The sequence below is a fragment of the Symphalangus syndactylus genome, chromosome 7 (genome assembly GCF_028878055.3).
Source record: "Symphalangus syndactylus isolate Jambi chromosome 7, NHGRI_mSymSyn1-v2.1_pri, whole genome shotgun sequence".
NCBI classification, from domain to species: domain Eukaryota; kingdom Metazoa; phylum Chordata; class Mammalia; order Primates; family Hylobatidae; genus Symphalangus; species Symphalangus syndactylus.
The window spans coordinates 52,332,920-52,359,376 of record NC_072429.2 but is presented as its reverse complement, the minus strand read 5'-3'; the positions used below and the strand labels follow the sequence as shown (position 1 = coordinate 52,359,376).

Below are 26,457 nucleotides of genomic sequence, written 5' to 3'. Positions count from 1 at the left end.
TCATTGTTGGGGCTACAAAAGGAAACAGCAATTGAAGCCTTGTGAGCCAAACATTTCCCTATCCCACAAATATTCCAGATTTAAAAAGTTGATATTATAGTTGCTAGGTAAGAGCAAGGACATTTTGTATTGTACTGTTCTGAGGCAGGGTCTTGCTGTCTTGCCCAAGCTGGAGTGCAGTGGTGCAATCACGGTTCATTGCAGCCTTAACCTCCCGGGCTCAATCAATCTCTCCCATCCCAGTCTCCCTAGTAGCTGGGACTACAGGCTCCATGCTCAGCTAATTTTTGTATTTCTTTGTAGAGAAGGGGTTTTGCCATGTCGCCCAGGCTGGTCTCAAACTCCTGGGCTCAAGTGATCCTCCTGCCTCAGCCTCCCAAAATGGTAGGATTACAGGCGTGAGCCACCATGCCAAGCCTAGAGCAAGGATATTTATACTCCAGATCTTTTTGTTTAATAAAAGTGTGTCAGGCAAAAAGCAGTTTGCAAGCTTCCTTTATGTATGGTAATTTAATTAATATGGCATAAAAAATTAGGTATGAAGAAAAATACCCGAATTCAGTGCATAATACCAAAACCTAAGCATGCCAGGATTCCCCTTTTCAAAACACAAGGTAGAATGAAGAAGAATTTTCACAGCTGTCAAGCAAAAATAAAACACCAATATCCATTTAAAGGAAAACTAAAGTGGAATTTAATGTTGAAATGTCCTAACAGTTATGATTGTGTTTGAAGCTGAAAGAGAAGCCCAAAAGAATGGTGCCTTAAACACAATGGGAGTTTCTACTTTTCTCTCAAGATAGTTTATTTCTCTCAAATCAGCAACATCTAAGGTTAGGTGGGCTAGAGCTGACAGTGGCCCTACAGCATCATCAGGGCCCAGCCAGGCTCTGCCGTCTGTAGCATTGGCTTCCACATCCTTGTGAGCTTCTGGCCCCGTGTGACTCTAAAACATCACCTTGCACTCAAGACTCTTAGCATGAGGAAGGGGAACTGGGGCTAAAGTGGAAGTGACTTTGCCATTGAGTCACCTCCCAAGTGGCCTCCTAGATGCCTCATCAACATTCTGCCTACAATCTTGTTAGCCACACGAAGTCCCATGGCCACACAAAACTGCAAGGGAAACTGGGAAATGTCATCCTTAAGCTGGGCACATTGCTGCCCTAAAGTAAGGATTTCTTTCTTTCTACTCCTTTTTTTGGTGGTAATTTTTAAAAAGGGAAAGGAAACATGCTTGTTGGAGGAAGCAGCTGGCAATCTGTGTCCCAGTGCATGCTGTGCACCGGAGCAAGGCTTAATTAGCACGTGGCCCATGCCCTGGGTGAGGGGTACTTAGATTTTGGCTTTCGCTTGCCTTTTAGTGTAGGCTTGTAGCAGGGCCAGTCAGAGATTCTTCACCTTAGGGCCGTGACTTCTGAAACTGTATGAGCCGAATTTTGTGAGAAGTGTGTCTGATCAATTACCTGGGAAAATGAGATTTTCAAAGGAATCTGTGACTGTGAAACCATTTGAGCACGATGTGTTAATGTTGATTGAAAGTGAGGAGAAGGAAGTCAGTTGTGGGCTCTTTTCTTATCTTTAAAACCCCGAAGTCAAGGCATTCCTTCATTCTTTTCCCATGCAGTCTTGAGTATGCCGAAGAGGGCAATCCTGGTGGAATCATTCAACCATTCCCAGTGTTGTAAAGTAGTGATAAACTAATGTGGTTAAAGTCTTTGACTGGAAATGGGCAGATTTCTTCTTTACAGTGTATCCATATTCCAGGTTATGGATATTTCAAAAAATATTAAGTTTTTGAATTAGTGTTAAGTCACACTAATATATTTTTCATAGAAAATTTGTAACTAATAGCATGAAAAAACTTCGTAAATCTCAGTTTCAGTATTGAGTCTTCCACACACTAGCTACGTGATATTGAGTCTGTATCCTCAGCAATAAAATAATAGCGTCTGCCCCATGGCGTTCAGATTAAATGTGATGACAGAGAGGAAAGACCCCAGTCTCATGTCTGACAACAGAGGTTACATTTAATGTCAGTTCCCCATCTCTTTCAGCAGCTTTCAAACAAAAGAGCCTTTTCCCAAATCATGCAGCACTAGGGCCTTGGGTTTACTGCTGTCAAGATAGTTTCATCTAGATTTGGGAACTATAAATGTAATTACTTCCTGTCCTTGTGTGGAGAGTTCTTTTGGTATTATAGGGTTCTAAATGACTATAATGTCGAGACAGTATGCAGGAGTTTTTTGAGGATACAGATTTTTGAAGGGTGCAGGTATAAGGGAAAAGTGAGACTATGATTTTTTTCTGGAGGGAAAGAATTTAAGATAGAAAAGGGCTTACAGGGGGATGCAGGCTGGGAAAACTTCGTTGTAGAAAATAAGAGGAAATGGATAAGTATATAAATTGACAATTGAAAAGAAATACAAATTTTTTCTCAACCCTCAACTTCATTTGGAGCTACCTCGGGTGCTACACATAAAATTTTTTTTAACCCAAATAAGACCATCTAATATAGCTGCTGCATAGGTTCAGCGATAATGATTCGTTTTTCTCCTTTTAGCTTTTGATGCTGTATTTTGTCCACAGTGTTATCATGTGTCTTGCAATTTGATGTATTCTATCATACATGGAAAACACTGACATTAATATGTAGATGCCAGGACCGTAGGGAAAGGCTGATGGATTACTGATTTGATTTTGTTGTCAGACATAACTAGTAATTAGCTTACCACTTTGAAGGGCATAAAAAAGCTTCTTAGTTCAAATCAAAAGAAAACGTCAATTAGCAAAAACTTTGCTAAAATCTGTGATGCCTCTTGATGGAGTTGGTTTGTTCATAGTATGTAGAGATTGACTAAGAAAAATGATGGCAGCAAGAACCCCAACTGTGGTATGTAGCTACATAAGGTTGACAAATGCTTTGCTGTTTTTGTCCTTACATGAAGGGACTTATGTAAGATCAGTCTGAAAAGAGGTTCTTGGGTGTTAATGCGGATACACTGTCAGGTGAGGATGGTGTTTCACGTTCTCTTACAAAGCCTGTGACAGCCCATCTTCTGTCTTCCTTGCAGGACAGAGGTCAGATCAAGGCCACCTCTTCAGGATGACCTTCTTTTCTTTGAGAAGGCCCCAAGCAGACAGATTTCCTTACCAGACTTGTCTCAAGAAGAGCCTCAGCTGAAGACCCCAGCACTGGCAAATGAGGAAGCACTGCAGAAGATTTGTGCTCTTGAAAATGAACTTGCTGCTCTCAGAGCTCAGATTGCCAAAATTGTGACCCAGCAGGAGCAGCAAAATCTCATTGCAGGTCTGTAAGTCCTACATTTGTTAGTTTTAACTTGCAAACTAGAAGTTAGGAGAATGCTACTTACTTTTAAATTAATTAGTAAGTAACAGCTATTGGGGTTCTTAGAAAACCAGGTGTCAGCCGGGTGCGGTAGCTCATGCCTGTAATCCCAGCACTTTGGGAGGCTTAGGGAGGCGGATCACGAGGTCAGGAGATCGAGACCATCCTGGCCAACATGGTGAAACCCCGTCTCTACTAAAAATATAAAAATTAGCTGGGCGTGGTGGCACGTGCCTATAGTCCCAGCTACTTGGGAGCCTGAGGCAGGAGAATCTCTTGAGCCCGGGAGGTGGAGAACCAAGTGAGCCAAGATCACGCCACTGCACTCCAGCCTGGCGACAGAGCAAGACTTCATCTCAAAACAAAACAACAAACAAAAAAAAACAGGTGTCAGTCCTGTTTGCATAGTCCAAAACAACCAGGTCAGGTTTAGATGGTGTTCATTTTGAACAATCTTGGTGCTGTCAGAGAAGATGACTAGGAAGTATCCTTTGGAAAACACTGAAATTCATACAGTTGAATTGCTATGTAGTGGATGCTTTCCTTTCTAATGGGAAACTTAGTTGTCTAGGATAATGGCACCAACCATATCAGACATGAGGTAATGCCATGGGTTGCTGTCTACTTAGTGAAGGGAGCCTGGGTTTCTGTGTGGTACGTGTTGGACTGAGTGGTGTTTACCACCTGCATGTCTTGATGCAAGCACTTGACATCTCACCTACCTTTACTGCTCTAAAATGGGGATAATAGTACCTATGTTACTGAGTTATTGTGAGAATAAGTGTGGAAAGTATATAAAATGCCTTTAACACACAGCAGCTATTTAATAGTTATTCTTCTTCCTTTTGCACAGAGTAGAACCTGAATTCAAGTCTTCTGGTCTAACACCATTGGGTTTATTAGTGTGACATTCTCACATTGGGGAGGAAACTGTAGCCTTGAAATCCTAGCCCACTAACCTATTGGCAAGTAGTGGTTATTTTCCTATTGTTGTTTCTAAGGCCTGGCAAGACTCACTCAGTATTAACCAGCTCTGTTGGGTAAGGACAATTAATTACCCTGCCTCTGAGCCACTTGGCTTATACTTCTGGAGTTTAACGTAATCCAGCATGGAAAGCTCATTTGACCTGGGCACGGCAGAGGTGGGTGGGGGTGGAGGCACTCTGGGCGCTGATGCTGGACTGTGCTTATGCATGTAACTTGCTAAAATCCTCCAGTCCTACCTTTTTCTTGTCTTAAATTGATTTTTCCTTTTGCTTTACCTCCCTCTTCTGGCCGACTGGGAAAGTGCTACCATAAATAGATAATTTTGAAGTTCTATTTATAAGCTGAAACTTTTGAGTAAAAATCTTTTACATCAACACCTCCCCAATCAAACTAGTTCACCCAATAAACAACTTTCTAACCTCCAGTTATGCAGAAAGAGGATTTTTAGGTCCTTACTTCATTTCCGTAACTCTTAGTTACTTCTTGTTTTAGAGACAGGGTTTCACTGTGTTGCTCAGGCTGGTCTTGAACTCCTGAGCTCAAACGATCTGCCTGCCTTGGTCTCCTAAAGTGCTGGGATTACAGGTGTGAGCCACTGAGCCCGGCCCAGTGCAGGCTTTTAATGCTTAGTAAGTCTGATATGAAAATATGCTTAAAATGCATCACAAATTTGTCAGAGTTTTCTCAAATCATTAAAATAGTACTAAATTGTCAAACTGTATGTAATGAAGATAGACTTGTTTTTGCAGTACTTTGTTTTATATTTCTGTTAAAAGTGATTCCAAACTGTGCTACAGTCAAACTTGAACGTTTGATATCACAAAAACACCTCTGTTAAATTAAATGGAAATTTTCCATCTGGATAGTTTTGGATTGAATGATACAGTGGCTGAGATTCAGGCATTTCTCAAGAAGTAACTGAAACCGTCTTTCTTCTTACATAACTGAGACTTTAAGGATATTGTTTTTAGGGGTACAAAAATCTTTAACATCATTTTGCTTTTAAAAACTGATATTTTCTTTGCTTAATACCAGCAGGATTAAGTTTGTTTTCCTTTGTTTGTAGATGACTTAGATTCTACCACATTTGGTACCATACCACCACCCCCTCCGCCTCCCCCACCACCCCCACCTGCTCCTCCACTGGGGCTCCACAAAAGTATATCTGCTGTTGATCTGATTAAAGAACGAAGAGAGAAAAGAGCCAATGCTGGAAAGACTTTGGTTAAGAACAGTCTAAAGAAACCTGACATGCCAAATATGCTAGAGATCCTTAAAGATATGAACAGTGTAAAACTTCGGTCAGTGAAGAGGTGAGGATACATTCACCTTCTTTCTTCCCCATTTGTTTGTCTTGTAAAACCAAAGTACCAGGCTTCTTGAGGAATTTTGTTTATAACATGACTGCCATGAATATTTAAGTTTTTAGTTTAAAAAAAAAGATGAGCCCCAGTGGCTTCTAAACACAGTAGCTAAGAGATTAGCAAAATAAGATTTCCCAGGTGATGTTTTTAGTTTTCCCATTTTATTTAAATATCAGCCTTTTCATGTAAAGTCTTCACTGCGGTTGCTCAGTGGGCATTCACTAATTCAGTAAAGGCATGCTGTGTACCACTAGCACAGTCACTAGACATGCATGGAAGAGGGAACTCTTATTTGCCCTGAAGGAGAGTAGAGTCCATGTTCTGCAGACACATTACATGGCCCTTTATTGGACTCCTGTGTGCTTTTGTTGAGCATTAGCTCTAGGCTTCCATCTCAATGCTAGCAGTATTTATCAGGTCTCTATGGGTAGCTATGATGCTGGAAAGGTGCTGTCAGGCAAAAGGTTGACAAAGTACTTCCCTGAGGGTGGCCAGTGTATTGACCTGTCCCCTTGGTTTGTGTTCACTTCTCTAAGGTCAGAGCAAGATGTGAAGCCCAAGCCAGTGGATGCTACTGACCCTGCTGCCCTCATAGCAGAGGCTCTGAAAAAGAAATTTGCTTATCGGTATCGAAGTGATAGCCAAGATGAAGTTGAAAAAGGAGTTCCAAAGTCTGAATCAGAGGCCACCTCAGAGAGAGTGTTGGTGAGTTATTTGCCCAGATTTCTTTCCTGTTACGTAGAAATCCATCCCATTGCCAAGCACTTGCATTTTGCAAGTGATTCATCTGTGTCATCTGTAAGTTCCAAAGGGAGGTGATACAGGATTTGGTCCCTGCCTTACAAGTTGATCACGGCTGGTTGGGAAAAGGATGACATCTTTGCTTAGCATTTACACTTTTACTTTTCTAACTATGAAAATAATAGTTGTTCATTTGGAAATTTGAAACTTGTAGAAGAGCAGAAAGAAGAAAGCCAAAGTTAACCCCTGAACTCACTACTAAGTAATCTCCAATGTTACATTTTCTATGCAGGGTTATATTTTTATTTAAGCATAGTGAAGTGAGATTCAGTATAGTAACAATGTATATTTTGTGATATAGAAATTCAAAGTAAAGTGAGATCACTTTCTCTCAGGGCACTCTGTGAAAGTCTTCTGAAGAGGGTGAGATTTGATGTGGGCCTTGGAGGATGTGTACCATGTCAAAGGTGGAGACTGAGTACATCTCATGGAAGCTCTCACATAATAATTGATACATTCCCTTTATTAACATTACTGTCCTGGGGCGTGTGTGTGCTTATCTATTCCAGAGAGGCAGGCATCTCAGAAATTCCAGCACCTTTGAAACTTCTTAAGACACTGGAAAGGAAACTTTGTACTTTCTCTCTTTACTAAGAGAAGTAAAATTTAACAAAAGCAGGGTACTGCCAAGATGGTTGTAGTTTCCATTTATAGGAAGCAGTTTGGCTACTTCTTTACCTTTCATTCTGTTGATAATGTTCTGTGTTCATAACAACCTGTCAATTTGTAAAGGTTTTAATATTCCCAGTAGTTGCTTGGTTTTTCATGCAGAACATACCCAGCCCTCTAATCCATGATTGGGAGGTGGGGGCGTATCATTACTGTTACTTGAACCAATATCTTTATTTATACTTTTTGTTTGTTTCTAGTTTGGGCCACACATGTTGAAGCCAACAGGAAAAATGAAGGCTTTAATTGAAAATGTATCAGACTCCTAATAGACAATGAGCTGCGAAAGACTCCTGGTTCCCCTGTTGATTTGTGAGGGCCAAGTTTGCTAGTAGAAATCAACACTGTTTAGTAAATACCTGACGTTAGTATTCAGTCGTCTCCTTTTCAGGCTAATTAGAGGATTAAGCAATAATGAAAGCACTAAGTTTGGTTTTGCTTTTGTGAGATGGTCAGCTTTGGTGTTCTCCACAACATGTGTGTTCTGACATGTTTCTAATATGTGGCCAGGGCGTTCAGATTTCCAGTTTTGAAAACAATTGTATAGATTTCACAACACAAAACGGACATCTGTGGATGTTACTGCACATTTTAAATTCTTAACACTAATTTATCTGTATAAGTGTTTTATATGCATATTTTTGGACATAAACAGTTTATGTAAAATTAGTAATGAATGACGGCAATGAGGGCATTGTTATCTTCGTTTGTTTTCAGTGATCATTTAGCATTCAGTGATGGAACAGCTGGTATAACATAAGTTGTTGGCATGAAATATTTGAGATTGGAAACTTCTTGCCTTGAACAGAACTTGTATCTTAGATTCCCTCTCACATTTTCTTGGAGCTGGGGTTTGAATAGGAACCAGATGATGTTCACTGCTGAAATTCCATAATGCTTCCCATTGAAGGGAAGTTGAGAACCAGGAAAGCTGCTTTCACGTCATTGCCATCCAGTACAGACAGGGAAGAAAGATGTAGTTTTCCAGTAGTGATGAATCAAATTATTGAATTAAATTTCTTATTAAGTAAAAACTCAGAATGTACCATCTTATTTCCTTTCAGTTTATTAAATAGCATCATAAAGATGACTTTGCTAAGTTAAGAGTTAAATTTAATATAAGCCAAAATATTAACTTTAATGAAACATTGACTTGGCAAATGAATTTCCTGTAAATTATCATTGGTCAGAATGCTGTTTTGTTTAATTATATTACACAGCATAAACCATAGGTGTTATTAGAAGCAGAGAACTGCCTTTTTCATCTGGGGCTTTTAAGGACTTGTTATAAATGATTATTTTTTCAATGCTTTATAAATCTTCATGATTTTTCTATTTCTGATACACTCAGCTATAGTTAATGCCAGAGTATCCTCCCAGGAGTAAATATTTGGAATATTTAAATCTAGTAAAAGAAGAAAGTTATACTTCCTGGGAATATTAGGAGATGGGAGTAGAGATTCACCTTTAAGTTCTTGAAAATATACGCATTCTCCTAAATATTAACAAAAATGATTTGGGGTAATGATATGGCTTGGTTATTCTGTTTAAATTTGTACTGTGGCTTATGTTACACATGTTCATGTTCACCTCTCATTCACCTGTTTGTTTTATATGGTTTAAAATTCTCTTTAGCAAAATTCAGAAAATTCACCTGAAACGTATTTTGACCTCCTAAGAAACATATTTTTGTATCAGTATTGAATTTTGGACAGTGCCCCCATATAAGGAAGTTACTGTTTTAAAATAAAGCAAACTGTTTTATTTCCCTTGGATCATAGTGCCTCCATTTTCTTTTCCTTTTTCACAATAGGGAAGATTCTTTTGCACATGCAGCTTCTTTAGAATAATTTTCTTTCTGCATTTTTCAAGTGGAATTATATGCCTTAAAATAAGCTCTTAACATCACCTCTCATTCACTTTTTCTCATATAAAGGGATCTCAGCATTAAAACAAACAGGACAGTCATGAGGTATCCGAGTAGTCTCAGGGTTCTCAAACCCATAATCTACTTCTGAGATTGGTGAAATTTGTCTTCCCAGCTTCTCCCACACCCACCTCATTCAGTTTCTAGTTCTTTCACCCAACACAACAACACCTGAAGTAAAAGAAAGACCTTAAGAATAGTTATACTTCATACCTCAGCTAGGTATGAGAAAGAAAGGTAACTAACTTTCCTATGTTTTGTCTGAGTTCTGATTGAGGGACTCTCCATATATATATATATATATATCTCATATATATATCCTATATATATAATCCTATATATATATCCTATATATATATCCTATATATATATATCCTATATATATATATCCTATATATATATATCCTATATATATATATCCTATATATATATCCTATATATATATATATCCTATATATATATCCTATATATATATATCCTATATATATATCCTATATATATATATCCTATATATATATCCTATATATATATATCCTATATATATATCCTATATATATATATCCTATATATATATCCTATATATATATATCCTATATATATATCCTATATATATATATCCTATATATATCCTATATATATATATCCTATATATATATCCTATATATATAGAGAGAGAGAGAGAGAGAGAATATGAGACAGAATGAGAAGCTCTGAGTCAGAGAACACTGGACTTGGAGCTTTACATGATCCCCCGTTAAATAAGTTATCTTTACTTTTGCATTATTTTACACAGGGTCTCTAGTTTCCAATAGAATGATTTCTCTGGTGGTCCCTGGCACCTGTGAAAGGCATCATCCTATGCACTTGCTTGTGCAGGCTTGGTGTAGGAGGGGTAGGACTTGCAGTCTTTAGTTCTGGTGGTTTCCCCAGTGCCAGGCCCTTCTGCCTAAGACTTGTGTCTTCTTTCTGTATTAGGAATGCCTATGTGTCTGTGTCTCTGGTGAAGAGGAATACACATGGTAATAACTAGCAGAAACAAATACTTACTTTGGAAAAACCATAGTTCTGATAACTTCCCCAGAAACAGAAGTTCTCTCTGTGGGATAGAATCTGGCAGACAGAAGTTTAAACTTTCAGGAGTTCGCCCAACAAAGTCAGCGCTGGGATTGCCAGACAGAATGACACTTGGTTTCAATTGCAGCAGGGTCCTATTTCTGTGTTCTCTTTCCCTTTCTCATCCTAGAGATTTAGCATTCTTCTCTGCTACCCTATTGATCCTATTGTTAGGATTCTTAGCCTTGCCATGTAAACCATATAAACAATCTAGCTCTTCCTTGGTCTTGGTAGCGATCTTAAGGATGGGATAATAAAAATAGCATAACCAAGTTGAGGATCTAGAACTTTTGCACACTTCCCTCCAAGACTATTGTTATCCTTAGTCCAGTTCATATGGTCTAGAAGCCTTAATGTTCCTAAAGCTGGAACTTCTCTGATACATTCTCTAGCCCCTTGTTAAGGTCACAGAGGGCTCCTTCGATAAGGGCAGAGTAGAACACAAGTGCCCTTTAGACATTTTCAGGAGGGTACATGTTAAGACAGCTCAAACAGTGCCTCCTGTTCATACCAAATGGTTATCCCAGGGCAGTCCTTCATAACCCAACTGGAAAAGCCTTAATTTGGGGAGAAAAGCCAGACTCTTCAAAACAAGATTTTAACCAGAGGTATAAAAACATTCTGTTAATGTTTCCTAATGGTCACCCCTCTTCATTAGCCAAATATGCTTTTTATCGAAAGGTGAAAGAAGGTGTATTCCCCAGGTACTATGTTGTGGAAACTAGGTATCATTTTAAGGGTGAAAAAGGATACAACTAGAGCATGATTGGAAATCATTCTGAAATACTAGCGTGAGTACAAGGGGAGAGAAGTGCATAAGGCACTGACCATGGGAGGCTGGGCTGTCCAGATCCCCCCAACCCCTGCCTTCCCTTCTGCAAGGGGCATGCCTGATAATGCAGAGACTGCTCTGTAACCCAGGACACAGCCCTGATGAGCTGTTCCAATCAGGTTCTCCCTCATGAATTTGAGCAGGAAGCCTCTAGAGTGAATCAGTGCCAGGAGCTCAAATAAAGATATCATGAGGTACAATTGTATCCATGCGTTTATATAAGTAGAAATTATCAAGAAATCAACTAATAGCCATAGTGACCTTTGATTTAGCACTTACCATATGTCAATAGTTAATTTTACTTTAAGGAACAGACATGTTATAGGTTACGGAGCCACTCAGAAGATTAGGTAACCTGCCTAAGGACCCAAACCTAGGTCTGACAAGCTGTAAAGACAGTGCTCACCAGAACTGACCATTCCAGCACCTGGATCTCAGATTTCTAGCCTCAAGAACTGTGAGAAATAACTGTTGTTTATAAGTCACCCAGTTTCTGGTTCTTTAACAGCCTGAGTGGACTAAGGCAAGCACTATCCTTTCTAATATTTCCTTCAAAAAGTTCATCTTTAGATCTGTAACTTTTACTAATTTCAACTAAGTTAAGGGAACTTGGGAAATCATTACAGTCTCCTGCTTCTTTACAGGACATGGCTCAACAATAAAGAAATACTTCAAATCTGTGTTCAGAAATGTCATGTAAATAAATGTACAGCTTAAAGATAGGTGTTGTAATACAAGATGGAATGTCTTGGCAAAGATTTATTGATGGGACCAGTGGAAAGCTTCAGTAAACCAATTACATCACTGTGCTTCAATTTTAAATTACAGCCAACAAGAAATCTAATATTAAAACTAATATTAAAAACAGGAGCAGCCGGGTGCGGTGGCTCACGCTGTAATCCCAGCACTTTGGGAGGCTGAGGCAGGTGGATCACCTGAGGTCAGGAGTTCAAGACCAGCCTGGCCAACATGGTGAAACCCTGTCTCTACTAAAAATACAAAAATTAGCCAGGTGTGGTGGTGCACACCTGTAATCCCAACTACTTGGGAGGCTGAGACAGGAGAACTGCTTGAACCCGGAAGGTGGAGGTTGCAGTTAGCCAAGATCACACCACTCCACTCTAGCCTGGGCAACAGAGACTCCATCTCAAACACACACACACACAACAAAAACAAAAAAAGTGTTTCTCTCTTTCCCCCACCATCCTATCAGACTTTAAGGTGGGTTTCAGGACAAGTTAGGACGTGTAGGTATAAGACTAAAATATGTAATTGAGGAAAGTATTTTACCTAAAGTAGCATATTGTACATTTAAAACTATTTTAGAATCAAATTTGAAGACTAAGTAACTTTATCGGTCATAGATGTTAACTATTTTTGAAACAGTCTTACTCTGTCGCCCAGGCTGGAGTGCAGTGGCACAATCTCAGCTCATTGTAACCTCTGCCTCTTGGGTTCAAGTGATTCTCCTGCCTCTGCCTCTCCGGTAGCTGGGATTACAGGCGCACACCACTGTGCACGGCTAATTTTTGTATTTTTTTTAGTAGAGATGGGGTTTCGCCATGTTGGCCAGGCTGGTCTCAAACTCCTGACGTCAGGTGATCTGTCCGCCTCAAAGAGCTGGGATTACGGATGTGAGCCACCACACCCAGCCAACAATCTTAAAAATACAAGAATTACTAGATATGGTGTCATTTTTATCATTACCCGAACGAAACCCTACATTCTCCTAAACAACCCAACACTACTTAGACCATACACAAACCCGCCATATTATGTAATATGCTGCACTTATTCTGTCACCCAGACATGTTGAGAACAGAAACCAAGGTTTGTAATTTTTAATACCCCCTTTATTATATCTAGTGCCATCTTCTGCACACAACAGAAACTTGGATACTGCTTACCACATGACTCCAGTATAGACGGAAGAGTTTCAATATAATCTCTTCGTAACAAATTGATAGCTAAAAAGGGAACACATTAATTCAAAATTAATTTGTTCAACAAACATTTATTAATGGCCCAATGTACACCAGCCCTATGCTGAGCATAGGAACCAGGAAGATGGAGGATACCTGCTAGGTGCTCTCCATCAGCTCACTCCCAAGTGGTGGTCATTCCACCTGTAGACCATGGGCTCTTGGGGGCCTTCCAGATGACATAAGTCATTATTAGCAAGGAACAGCTGCTAATTCTTGCACAGACGTATATTACTCCGTGTTTCAAACGTATGCCAATGCTACAGTGATTAATATGCACATTTCTTTGAAAGCAATACTGAATTCCTATTACCTATTGGTCACTGTGTATTTTCTCAATCAGGAGATACTACCGATCTAGGGGATTTTAAACAACATTTATACATTAAAATATTTATACATGCTTGAAAACACTGGAAATACCTGATGTGAGAATTTGAAGGAAATAGAAAGTTTAATAAAAACCAAGAAAGCATTTTGGAAAAAAAGATCATTTTCAGAATCTTCAAGGAATTACTAGCACCTCTAATCTGTACCTCAGGTACAAATATACTTATTTGCAAAGGACATAAAATATGATTTTTACTTTTATACAAAGAGTATCATTACAAACCATCACATTTAAAGTGAGTACAAATATTGACCAGGAACCAATTTGTTTTTCTTTTTTAAAGTTAGGACTTGTCAAAATTTTCTCTCCAAGGACCTTTTACTCCTAGAGCAGAGACTCCCTCAGCCCCTGAAATGTTAAGCCAAGAGGCCTGAAGGGTGGCCATGTGTGTGTTTTTAGTCTCCCATGTAAAATACATTTTGCATTCTGTTCTGTTTACTTACTTTAAAAAAAAAAGTAATCTTTTAAATATTTAACTGTTGCCTAAAATTTTTCTAGAAAAAAAAATTCCAGTAATATAGGTCCTATTTAAGAAGTAGAGCTATAGGCCTGATGCAGTGTCTCACACCTGTAATCCCAGCACTTTGGGAGGCCACGGTGGCAGGACTGCTTGAGCCCAAGAGTTCAAGACCAGCCAAGCCAACAAAGTGAGACCCTGTCTCTACAAAAAAGTGTTTTTTGAGATGGAGTCTTTCTCTGTCGCCTAGGCTGGAGTGCAGTAGCACAATCTCTGCTCCTTGCAACCTCTGCCACCTGGGTTCAAACGATTCTCCTGCCTCAGCCTCCCGAGTAGCTGGGATTACAGGAATGCGCCACCACACCCAGCTAGTTTTTGTATTTTTAGTAGAGACGGGGTTTCACCATGTTGGCCAGACTGGTCTCGAACTCCTGACCCCAGGTGATCCACCGACCTCAGCCTCCCAAAGCGCTGGGATTACAGGTGTGAGCCACTGTGCCCGGCCACAAAAATGTTTTTAAAAAATTAGCTGGCTGGGCACGGTGGCTCACACCTGTAATCCCAGCACTATGGGAGGCCGAGGTGGGCAGATCACGAGGTCAGGAGATTGAGACCATCCTGGCTAACGTGGTGAAACCCTAACTCTACTAAAAGTACAAAAAAATTAGCAGGGCGTGGTGGTGGGTGCCTGTAGTCCCAGGGACTCGGGAGACTGAGGCAGGAGAACGGCGTGAACCTGGGAGGCAGAGCTTGCAGTGAGCCAAGATCACCATGGCACTGCACTCCAGCCTGGGCGACAGAGCGAGACCCCGTCTCAAAAAAAAAAAAAAAAAAAAAAAAAAATTAGCTGGGCGGTGTGGTGGCACTCAGGAGGCTGAGGTGGGAGGATCGCTTGAGCCCAGGAGGTGGAGGCTGCAGTGATCATGCCACTGCACTCCAGCCTAGTTAGCAGCGAGACCCTGTCTCAAAAAAAAAAAAAAAAAAAAAAAAAATGTAGGGCTATAGAAGGTGATTCCCACATATACATAATAAAACAACTTTTCAATAGGTTTATTATATGTGTAAGCAGGAAATGGGAGCCACACCCACGGTTCCCCTGAGAATGTGGAAATAGGATGATCTTTTCAGTTTCAAACTATAAGACAAACAATGGATCAGAGCAGAAGCAATCATGTATACAGTAAGAATGGAGCCCAGGTGAGCTCAACTGAAACAAGGCTTGAGGTAATGACGTTATTTAATGCATGTGCCAATCAGAAGCTGATGTAGAGAAGCAACTATTGGCAGAGAATCTCTAGTACCTTCCAGGGGAAGAGGGTACCCTGGTCCACAAACATGAATATCACAGAAGACATGGGTCTTCTGTGCACCCAAAGGGACATGGGTGCACAAGGCAACTTGCTTCCCTTGCTCAGAATCCATGCTCACCAGCTGGTCATAATTTGGCTTCCCAGGAAGATTTGCCTAAAGGGAGAGAATAATTGATAGTTACATTTCTCATTATAAATTAAAATATTGATAGTGTTTTAAAAAAAATAGTTACTGCGAGCTTGGTTAATGTGGGTTTGCCATGATAGTTCCATTCTCTATGTACTGAAACACTGGGCCTGAGTTTTTAAGGGTCTATGAGTTATCAGACTTTCTGTACACATTAAATATTGGCCAAGGTATGGCCATCTCACGAGAGTGCCCAGCTGATCGTATTCCTCTACTACTCTCAGACCTCTATACCCACACTGTCCAATATGGTAGCCACTAGCCACATGTGGATATTGGGTGCCTGAGATAGGACTAGTCCAAATTGAGATGTGCTGTAAGTACACAACATATACTGGATTTCAAAGACTTAGTACCCCCAAAAGAATGTAAAAACATCTCATTGTTTTTATATTGACATTTTAAAATGATACAATATTTTGGATGTATTGGAATAGATGTTACTAAAATTAATTCCATGTTTCCTAAAAGTGGCTACTAGAAAACCGAAAATTATGTGGCTTGGATTCTGTTTCTATTGGACATCAACACTCTTCTGTACAAATAATATGTTAATGTGTTTGATTTAGAAGTTTGCACCATATCCCTTCTAATGAGTTGGATCTGGGAAGATATAGGAATGGCACAGTGGTACCTTTTCTACATTGATATCAATCAAGTAGAATGGAGTGGCCTTTTCTTATCACTTTAAAAAGGCCAGTGATTGATAGAAATAAATACAACTAGTATTTTAGTACTTGCAAGAGTTGCTGATGTCTTATGCAGTTCACCACTGTGGGAACAAAAGGCCTGGCTCAAAGCTGACCTCTCCCCTGTGTTCGTCAGGACTCCGAACAGCCCTAGCTGGCACTTGCAAGGTGAGTCATTAGTAGATAAGCTCAGACTGAGTAAACATCTGAGGGATGAATGCAAGAGCCAAGAAGCTAACTTTGATTTCCTTGTAATTTAGCATTGTGTTTTCCAAAGGATTGAGTTATAAGGTAAATGTCAAAGATAAAAATATGAAAAGATAGGTTTTTATTCATCAAAAGTTAACAGCAACAGGCACATATTAAAATGAGTATGGCAAAGCCTTTTACAAATGGCTTTACACTCAAGCTTTCTCCCAAGAAAATGGCTGTTGCAACAAACTGTAAACAATTAATAAACAGTCTTTTACAGTAACAAGGGAAATACAAATGAACTAAAAGAAAGCACCGGTTTCTCTTAAAACTAGATTACAGTTGTGCTTACTATACATAAAACAATTTAAAACAAATTACAAAAGTGGAATGTTTGAAGTTTAAAATTAGTCCTTATAGTTTGTCCTAGAAAACATCTGTTCACATCAAAAGGCCTGTCAAAGGGTAACGTTTCATCAAAGGGAGGGACAAGAAAACAATGCACTTTTTTCAAATCGAAACAAGAAGTTTGGTCACTTAGCTATGTGCATAGTTTAAGGCAACTGGAGCAATCTGTTACAGCTTACCTACCAACCTTCCCCTCCCCCGAGTGTGGCTGCTCATTATGTCACATTCTAAAATAATAAATAAAAGCTTACATTTCAAATCTTTGCCCACATGGAGAAACATAACATGCACAGTCACACATGCACAAACATGCACGCAAACACACATCCATACATTCACACACAACATACCTCTCACTCACTGCAGCGAAAGGGACTTTAGTACCCTTGATCTGAAGGACACACTTCCCCATCCCACTTTTATTTCAGATTGGCAAATACCCTGAGCTGATTATGGTGTTTTAAACATTCCACCTTTTTCTCGCATGTGCAGGTCAAGTGTACAGTAGTGAAAACAACATGCAATGTCTTCACTGCAGAATCATAATACAGCTAGGACATTGGTGTTCTTCCCCTCCCACCCCAAATTAAAAACTAATTGTTAAAAAAAATTGCATTGCCAAACAGCACTGGAGTGAAAGCTTGGCGGTACTCTATGATAAATGCTCAGTTTCCAGTGCATGAAATAAAACTATAGCAAATGGGAGGCTTTGGTGGCATCCAAAGAAGAAAAAAGGCAAACCAGGGGGAAAGAGCTGCAGTCTAAAGTTTGATCTTTAAATTTGCTTGAGTGGTTCCTTCACAATCATGCTCCAAGGCAATTTAGAACCAATATTTTCAGAGTTGATTTGTAAACATTGTCTTGCCAGAGGCAGCGGAGGCTGGGCACTTCACATTTCCATTTTCTCAGAGAGAAATTAGTGGAAGGTACAAGATACACATTGTTGCATCAGACTGGTTAAATTCCAAGAGATTGTTGCTGAACAATTCAAGTTTCACGTTTTGAAGATTAGATGCTTTGAAAAAGTTGTGGCACATATCAAAACTTCCTTTGTTACTCCTTTCGGATTCTCTCCTGCTGGGCTTTGCATATTCAAGGTTTCACATGAAAGCCAAATTCATATTGCTATACGTTCGGGTCTTACAATTAACAAGTAGGTTCAAATGATCCAACAGAGGAAATCTTGGAAATAAATAATGCTGGCTGGCATCACTCACTTGGAAACCTTGGCAGTCAAGAGTAAGTTCTCTCACCTCAAGACCCCATTTCACATTTCTAAAAACCTCCAGGAGGCAGTTTGTCCCACTGGTTCTGGGAGTTATGATAACCGATTTTCCTGAGGTAATAACTGTGAGTTCAACTCAAATGCAGCATCAGTGTCCACACTGCTGGACTGTTCTCTCTGCAGTCCCTTCCAGCTGGCTTTATTCAGCCCCACATGTCCAAGCATTGTCTGGGATAGCCTTGTATTGGAAAACCTGGCCCATTCTGTAAATAAAGGCTCCACTAGGTAAGTCATAAAACCTTGAGAAAATAAAAAGGAGAAAAAGTTATTAACATATATGCTGAAACTCTATCTTTAAAACATCATCTATACAATGTTAACCTTCCTACATCCTACTCCAGTATTACCCAGATCTTTTTTTTCAAGATTCCTGTGTGTGTGTAGGTGACAGTCTGTAATGTACATATCCACTTTGAAGAACTGATTTCTTAAGTAACTCAATGGAAATTTAAGTAAAAGTGAACTGACAAATATATCCAATCTTTTCCAGTTATCCTTCTCGGTGGCACAACTACATTCTTCCACTTAAGGAAAAATACACTGGCCATATAAATTCCGAGGATATTCGGGTATAACCCAATTCGAGGCAGAGTTGCAGTGCAACAACTGGAGGCTAAGAAGGGATCTCCTTCAGGACTGAGGGTGATGCGGCCTGAACTGAAGCGGAGCTGGCAGTAGTCTGCTGCTTTACCCCTCAGGGATGGAATCTTCTTCATGCCTGGTCATGATTACAATTGGTCATTTTATTTAACTCAGAATTTATAAAGGCAAAACTTATGATAAGAGTCAGTCTAAAAATAACAGGTTGGGGTTAGTGAAAAAAAATCATTAAAGTGAACACCAAATGTGCACCAGAGACCTATTTTATAAACAATTCATATAATCTCCCTTAATTCACAGTCAGAAAAGGAAAATGAGTGATTTCAGGATTGTTGCATCTTTAGGTTATACAGCACTCCACTGCACATTAGATCTGACTTAATACTAAGTAGTATCTTAACACAGCCCAAAAGAAGACCTCTAGAAAATAGCTGTCAATCAAATCATATTATATACTGGGAACAAATAACATCTTTCTCACATTTTGATCTGTTAAGAATGGGGAAAATATACATTCAGATTCTATCACTGCTTTAAAATTTTCTTCATATCCAAGACTCTCGTTGCAGCAAAAGACCATGTGGACCACAGACAACATAGGTTCCATTTATCCAACATAAGAATCTCACCAGAATTAAAGCAACCAGCATCCACTACTTTTAATCAGGAAAGCTATATGTGGTCTGATGGCTGAATTTTTTAACTGTACATAATTATGGTATCTGAAATATTAATTATGTACAATATGTACAATAAGGCTTTCTTTCTTTCATTGATCCGTTCCCTCCACACGTATTTACCGAGAACCTACTATGTCCCTGGCACTATGCCACAGTGGCTGGGTATACAGCAGTGAATAAGACAGACAAGATCCCTGCCCTCAAGGAGCTTATGTTCTGGTGAGGAGAAAGAGATAACAAACATAGAAAAGTGTCATTACAGTCAAAGCACACAGCGGCTTTCTGGCAGCCATCTTCACACTACAGTGTCATGTTGAGCCAGCCACCAAAAGCCCTGTCTTTCTTATGTGCCATAAAGTCATGAGTCACTGGAGTTATCTACCCACGTGGCCCTTATTATTACAGGTTTCACATCATTCATCTTATTTCATCCCTCTCACTGTTCCAACTGGTTGAGATCCTTGGGGATCTTACCTCCAACAGTCAACAAATTAGCTATCACTTCTGGCTCTATGTTAACCTAAAATTTCTTTTAGGTCTTAAATACCTGATAAAAATGAACAGACCAGAGCCATGGACCAGCCTCTCTCTCGGAGGGCAGGACTCTGTTAATTAGTACCTCGAACACAGCTGTTCAACCATTTGTGAATCCATTTAATTGTACTAGCCCCACAAGCCTCTACTTTATCTTCACAGATTTCACAGGATGCCTTGTCAAATGCCTTACTCTTATCCAGTACATGATATTTTCTTGTTCAACAAAATTAGTATTCCTATCAAAGAAAGAAACTGTATTAGTTCAACATGACTTGTACATACTGCCCCTATGCTGGGAAGTAGTAATCACTGCTTGGTGAGTTGTTAAGAGGTTGAGATTTGATGTCAGAAAGACCTGGATTTGAAGCCCAACACCAACACCTGTTAACTGCATGAAGTGGGCAGTTAACAGTTATTCCGAAAATAAGGATGCTCAAAGCGCCGGTCCCCTAGGGTTGTTGTGTGGAGTCAGCAGATGTCAACAATCACCATCAGATCAGTGACCTTATCCCTGACAACCCATCCTAGATCTGTACAACACTGACAAGATCAATAGCTTGAGATGAACAGTGAAAGGGATCTAGCTTCTGTTAACTTATAAAAATTACAATGTTTTAAATCTCATTTGCAAGTTCTCCCATTAAGCAAGGGGGTAGTTTACTCAGATAAAAAGACATTTAATATTCAAAGCAACTGATTTGACTACCCATTCACCTATCTTTGATTCCATTCTCTTTTGTCCATTTTTTTTTGAGATGGAGTGATGGAGTTTCATTCTGTCGCCCAGGCTGGAATGCAGTGGCACGATATCAGCTCACTGCAACCTCTGCCTCCCAGGTTCAAGTGATTTTCCTACCTCAGCCTCCCAAGTGGCCATCACACCCAGCTAATTTTTGTACTTTTAGTAGAAATGTGAGTTTCACTATTTTGGCCAGGCTGGTCTCGAACTCCTAACCTCAAGTGATCAGCCCACCTCAGCCTCCCAAAGTGCTGGGATTACAGTTATGAGCCACCGCTCCTGGCCACTTTTGTCCATTTCTAATGTATTCTTTTGCATTTGAAGATTATTCTACTTGAGAATCAAGACAAAGCATATCTGGTTCTAAACTGTTTTACTATCCTCCCAAAAGAAAAGCATCTGCAACCCTCAGCATTCCTGGTCAGTATGAGATCTCTGGGAGATTCAGCATCCCTCACACTCCTAAAGTCTGGCCACAGTTCTACACGCTCTTCCCTTCTCTACCTGTCACTCTGAAGTCAAATCGGCCACTACCCACTTTCTTCCACGAGTATCCATTGCAATCACAATGTAAGAATTACGTTTCTGAATTTCTGGCTCCATGGCATGGTCTTCCTGAGTATGATGCCACATATTGTGCTACTTTCTGAGTTTCTGGAAACCTCATCTTTCTGAACTTTGGGCACATATTTCACTGTGTTCAGTCTGATTCTCAAAGGCCCTACTCAACACCAGCTACCAAAATTACACTCCTCCCTCTATTCCTTATTGAGCTACTGGCCCCGCAGAATCCCCCTCCTTTATACCCAAAGCCCAACACACTCAATCCTGGTCAACCTTCCTGTGAACTTCTGCAACAAGCTACACATACTTCAGTCACAGGACATTTTAATTATGCTTTCTATAATACAGTTATTAGTTCACTCAGCACACAGTTCTCAAGGGCCTCCTGCTTCCGGTGTGGTGCTAGGCTCCAGGAATCCACAACCAAGTGGATCAGGCACTTTGGAATCTAGAAGAAAAGCGACTGACTCTACCTAAAGTGAGTGGAGAGCAGCTTCTAGAGAAAGTGACATTTGAGCTGGCTCTTCAAGAAAAATAACTCTATGAGGCACATGGAAATCACTGGCGAGGTACAAACAGTGAAAGAACAGCGTGGACTTGGGAAACAGAAGCGTCCCGAGATGCTGTAGGCAAGTGAGACGGAAGCTGAGGCAAGATGGCTGCACAGCATTTGAAGCTAGATTATAAGGGCCTGTCTAGGATGTTGAAGAGTTAGATTTAATCAACAGGCAGTGGTAAGAGTCCAGAAAGGCAGTGGCAGAAGCTGTTCTATATATTATGATCAGGCTCAGTGGGTCACCACCTATCCATTTTTATTTTATTTTATTTCTGTCATTTCTTTGTTTACCTATCCTTGTTTAAATGGCAGTCCCAAATGATGCAAAGGAAGCTTCCACATGGGCGAATAATGGATTCTTATTTACATAAGTACAGAAACAAGTTATTGCTGCTGCCTGTTCTGCAAAAGTATGCTTTTTACATCCTAAAATTAAATGAGAATTAGAAGAGCCATAACAAGGGAAAACAAGGGTAAAATTTCTTAAATTATTTTTAAAAATAGAAATGAGCATAATTTTAATATTTTATATTTCAAATATATTTCCCTTCTTGATAAAAACAGTGGCATTTTTCTAATCAGCTATATCTAAATATGTATAGTTACCAATCTGGATGTTGGCAATAGATTCAGTGTGACGATCGCAAAGTGGACTCACACCCAAATGATACTTTTTTTCTATATCTCCTATAAATTAAAAAAAGAGAAGTATTAATATGAAGAATATCTATTGGTTAAATATATAATTAAAGGCTTGAACATACCTGTGCATTTCTTAGGAAAAACATACTTAATCCTCATGAGAGGAAAGCTTCGCAATTAGCTCTTTTTAAAATTTTAAGTTATTCACACATAGAAGAGATTGTCAAGCTGATATTTTTATTTAGATGCAAAGTGTTACCCTAAGACTGTAATTTATAACACATTAACATACAACCTGAAAGGAAGGTTCATGAAATAGATTCCTGGATCTGGGTTTTAAATTACACACACAAAAGTTTTACATGTTCATATGGCCCTCCACACATGACAAAGATAAAGAAAGTTCAGGGAAATCTTTCTGTACAGCAAAATTCCAAACCTAATCTATCTATACTCATAAATGCATAAATACATCTGATCATTCCAAAAGAGGACTTCTAATTTTCAAAACAGATGCTTAATTTGTAGAGTACTGATTATATGTATATCTATTGTGAATTGTTACTAAAAATATCAAGACTCTACTGCTAGACCCATATAAATTATTGAGTTATTTTATTCTTATAATGTTAAAAAAATGAACTGGATAGATTAATTATCACTCAATACTGTAACCTGCCTTGATGGAAGAATTCCTCCGTTACTTTTTCACTCCACTGCTTGCTTAATTCCCACGTCCGACATGGGTTACAAATATCAGCACACTTCAAAGCCATCTAGCAAACAAAACATTAATATTGTTTTAAGATATATACACACTTGACAATAATACCAAAGAACCAAGTGCAAGGACTGGATTAACCGTAAATATAAATAAATAAGCCAGAAATATAATTCTCCTATTTTTAGATGTAAGAATTTATGAGAATAAAACGCCATTTCTTAATTGGTACCCTAATCTTGTAAAAATTGTTTTCATCAGAAATCTTGAGTATGAAAAACACGTAAGCGATGATGCCTTCCTAGGTAGCAGATTCACCAGTGATCTCCTTCTGGAAGGAGTGTACGCTAATTGAAGGAAATTCTTTAGCTTGGCCTCAAGATTTAACCATTCTGAAAAACTACACTAGAATATTCATTTTTTAGTTTGACAGTCACATAATTTATCCTAGAAATAGAATGTTTCCAAGCCCCATTGTACCTGTAAAACCAAATGTCTATGTCTGGTGTCTTCGAGGCATAAATCACCTCTATCCAAATGGGACCTAAACAAAGACAGATACTCATTCTGGCGACTGATGTCTGTGGCTAGTATCAGAGCACCTATCTGTGTCTCCATTTGTTGCCTGGAATTAGAGAAATATAAAGAGAAAATATAAGACTTTCAATTAACTATTTACTTCTTGATTTTTTTTCTTAACCATAATAATCGGAAGGCTTCATAAAACCCTAAAATATCCAATTATCATTCCATTTAAAATTTATCACACAAAAAAATTAGTTTTATAGAATGCTTCAAAAAAAGCCATTAAAATAAAACTAAAATCAAGAGAGTTTGTAGGAAAATACCAATATGCAAACATTTCAAAAGGAGAGTCTTTACTTTGCCAGCCAAGGTGGTATTATTTGCTTTAAAAAAAAAATCAACATAACATTGGTATGTTGTTTGAGAAAGTTCCTTGCTGGGATTCTTTCCTGGAAAACTCTCATGCTGAGGGTAAACAGCTTTGGTTTGCTTTTCGGTGCCTGAGATCTGAAGGCAGAAGGAAGATTCAAATAGAAAGAATAATGGCCCATTCAACAGTTTACTCCTACAGACATTTTGACTAAGATGCCTGTTGCAATTCCCCTGAGCAACTTAATAAAGTTTAGATTCAACTGTGTTTTCATGGTTAAACTCAAGAACCAATCAGTTATCTGTAAATGAATATCCATAAATGAATATCCAACTTTTCTGGAAGGAAAAAGGTAACATGTTAATATAAACAGCAAATACATACATCATTTATAAAACTGCCTCAGATCAATTAACAAGATAAATATACTTAAAAAAAATTCTTGCCTTTTGTTTTAATGGGTCACAGCAAACACTATCTCTGTATAATGATCAGTAAAGAGCTGTCAAATAGATAAAAAGACTCACAATATTGAATGTTAAATAAAACAAACCCTAAATGAAGAAAACATTAAATAATGCTATTAGGTAGTATTCCTTATTTCCATTTTTATTAAATCTGAGAACTCAACAGGGTTAATCATCAAATGAAAAACATGGTTTTTAAAAAGGGAATAATGAAGCAAACATTTTAATCTCTTAATTTTAAGAACCCGTAATTTACATATACAGTGTGTTTAAGCAATTTTCGTATTTGTACTACAGCAAAAAATGATTTTACTTACCAGAAGTATTGTCATACTCCAAATGGTATCCGTGAATAAAGATTTAAAAAAATAAAAAATAAAGTCCAGCTTTTTTCTCACGGTTATTACACAAAACAGTTTTTTATATAGTTGTTTTAAATTATGAAAGGGAAACCAAAGAACAGCAAGTGGAACTTAAATTTTAATACTCAAACATATTTTTATGCCTCACCACTTTTCCTGACGTGGATGGCTTCGATCCACTTTCAAGGTTTGCTGATGTGCATTTTCCCTCAGTGCAACATTACTGAAAAGCTTGTGTGTGGACCACACTATGGCAATGACGTGAGATTTTGTAAACCATCACCATCATGTTAGCCTTATTCACATTAATGCTTTTTATTAGGTTCTAAAATAGCCCACTTATTTTTTTTTTCTAAAATATTAGGGTTTCTTAAATTCATTATTGTATCCTATAGCTACAGAAGTGTGACTCCAGGATTATGCTATTGAGGATATAAGGCACTCTCTTTACTTTCTTGTCAGTTTTGAAAACTTCTGGGAACAGATTTTAATGAATCTATTTAATAGAATGTTTACATTCCATCCAATTTACCTTTATACGTAGACCTTAAGGTTTTATTCAGCTGAGTATGGAAATATGTAATATCTATTTATGTAAATAAATAGTAAACTATGGCTGAGCCATTGTGTATTTGGGGTAAATTTTATAGTATTCAAACCCATGGAATAGTCTTTCATAAAAATAACTATCCATTAAAATGTTACCGACTATATAGTAGGATAGCTCTAAATTACTAAAATTGTATATAATTTACTAAATTTGACAAACACTGAAAACTGTGGAACACCTGAACATAACAATTTTTAAAACTTTATAAAATTACTTTGCCAACTTAACTTCTATAACCAGTAACAAATTAAATTTGTCTTAATCCAACCTACCTGCTTTCTAATGGCAGATGTGAGAATAAGCCTGATTCTCTCAATAAGCCCACTGCAGATCTCCAGTGGTGATTTTCCAGTACTGAGGTATTCTACAACAAAGGACGTTTCTCAGTTACTTAATGATACGTCTCTTTCTGGACATATCATTACTAACAATACTGTTAGCAATATTAATCTGGTTAAAATTCTAACATTCATTGAGAATTTATTTTCATTACTTTCATTTCTTCAAAATATGAAACATTTTCTAGAATGCAAAAATAAAAAATCCTGATGATAAAATTGCACTAACCTTGTATAAAGTTGCCAAGTAATGGTTAGTTTTAATAAGGAAAGGTTGATTAACACCTGGATGATCCAGATCATGAGTGGCAGCTGCAATTAAGCTCAGCAAGATATCCCAAGGAGTTACAGAATTGGCAAGCTGAAGTGTGACAAAAGAATAATGAATCACAGATATATCTAAAATAAGCTGTATGCCATCACAGTAGTTTCGAATTAACAGCCAATGGTAGTGGTGGCAATCTCCTCCCCCTTCACGTCATTCTTCAGGCGGTTGTTCATTAGGTCCACCAAGCACATCTGCCAGGTCCTGGTCTCATCCACTGGCGAAGGCATGGTACAACAGTGGCCCTGCCCACGTGGAGTTTACAGTGTTCATCCTTAGGCCATTTCATTTTTAACAAGCTTAATTAAAATGGCAGCTAAAGCATAAACCATTCTTTTTGAGAAATAATGGCTTTAAAATGACAAACAGAGTTTGGCACATTTTTATTACTGTAGCCATTACTGAACAAAAGACCTAAAATTTTAAGAGTGTTTATTTATCAACAAATTGGTTATTGGATTTCAATAATGTAATCTAAAAT

General features: G+C 38.5%; 2 protein-coding genes across 14 annotated transcripts in view; one reads left to right on the top strand and one right to left on the bottom strand.

Moving 5' to 3' along the window:
• Positions 1-26,457, top strand: part of MTFR1 (mitochondrial fission regulator 1) — a 141,744-nt gene that overhangs the window by 62,700 nt on the left and 52,587 nt on the right. For 4 of the 10 annotated variants that reach the window (XM_055286217.2, XM_055286216.2, XM_063643264.1 and 1 more), the window contains 4 exons: positions 3,072-3,307; positions 5,400-5,646; positions 6,234-6,402; positions 7,368-8,942. In XM_055286217.2, the coding sequence (XP_055142192.1) occupies positions 3,072-3,307; positions 5,400-5,646; positions 6,234-6,402; positions 7,368-7,436 (721 nt within the window). In that variant the 3' untranslated portion in view covers positions 7,437-8,942. Of the gene's footprint in view, positions 1-3,071; positions 3,308-5,399; positions 5,647-6,233; positions 6,403-6,833; positions 7,129-7,367; positions 8,943-18,430; positions 18,792-26,457 lie in introns of those variants that run through there. The other 6 variants (XM_063643265.1, XM_055286215.2, XM_055286213.2 and 3 more) reach the window with 3 other exon arrangements.
• PDE7A (phosphodiesterase 7A) overlaps positions 13,034-26,457 on the bottom strand; it is a 128,250-nt gene continuing 114,826 nt past the window's right edge. For 2 of the 4 annotated variants that reach the window (XM_055286210.2, XM_063643261.1), the window contains 6 exons: positions 25,881-26,012; positions 25,586-25,677; positions 23,460-23,604; positions 22,938-23,034; positions 22,223-22,303; positions 16,369-18,179 (listed from right to left, as the gene is read on the bottom strand). In XM_055286210.2, the coding sequence (XP_055142185.1) occupies positions 17,974-18,179; positions 22,223-22,303; positions 22,938-23,034; positions 23,460-23,604; positions 25,586-25,677; positions 25,881-26,012 (753 nt within the window). In that variant the 3' untranslated portion in view covers positions 16,369-17,973. Of the gene's footprint in view, positions 15,334-16,368; positions 18,180-22,222; positions 22,304-22,937; positions 23,035-23,459; positions 23,605-25,585; positions 25,678-25,880; positions 26,013-26,457 lie in introns of those variants that run through there. The other 2 variants (XR_010121871.1, XM_063643260.1) reach the window with 2 other exon arrangements.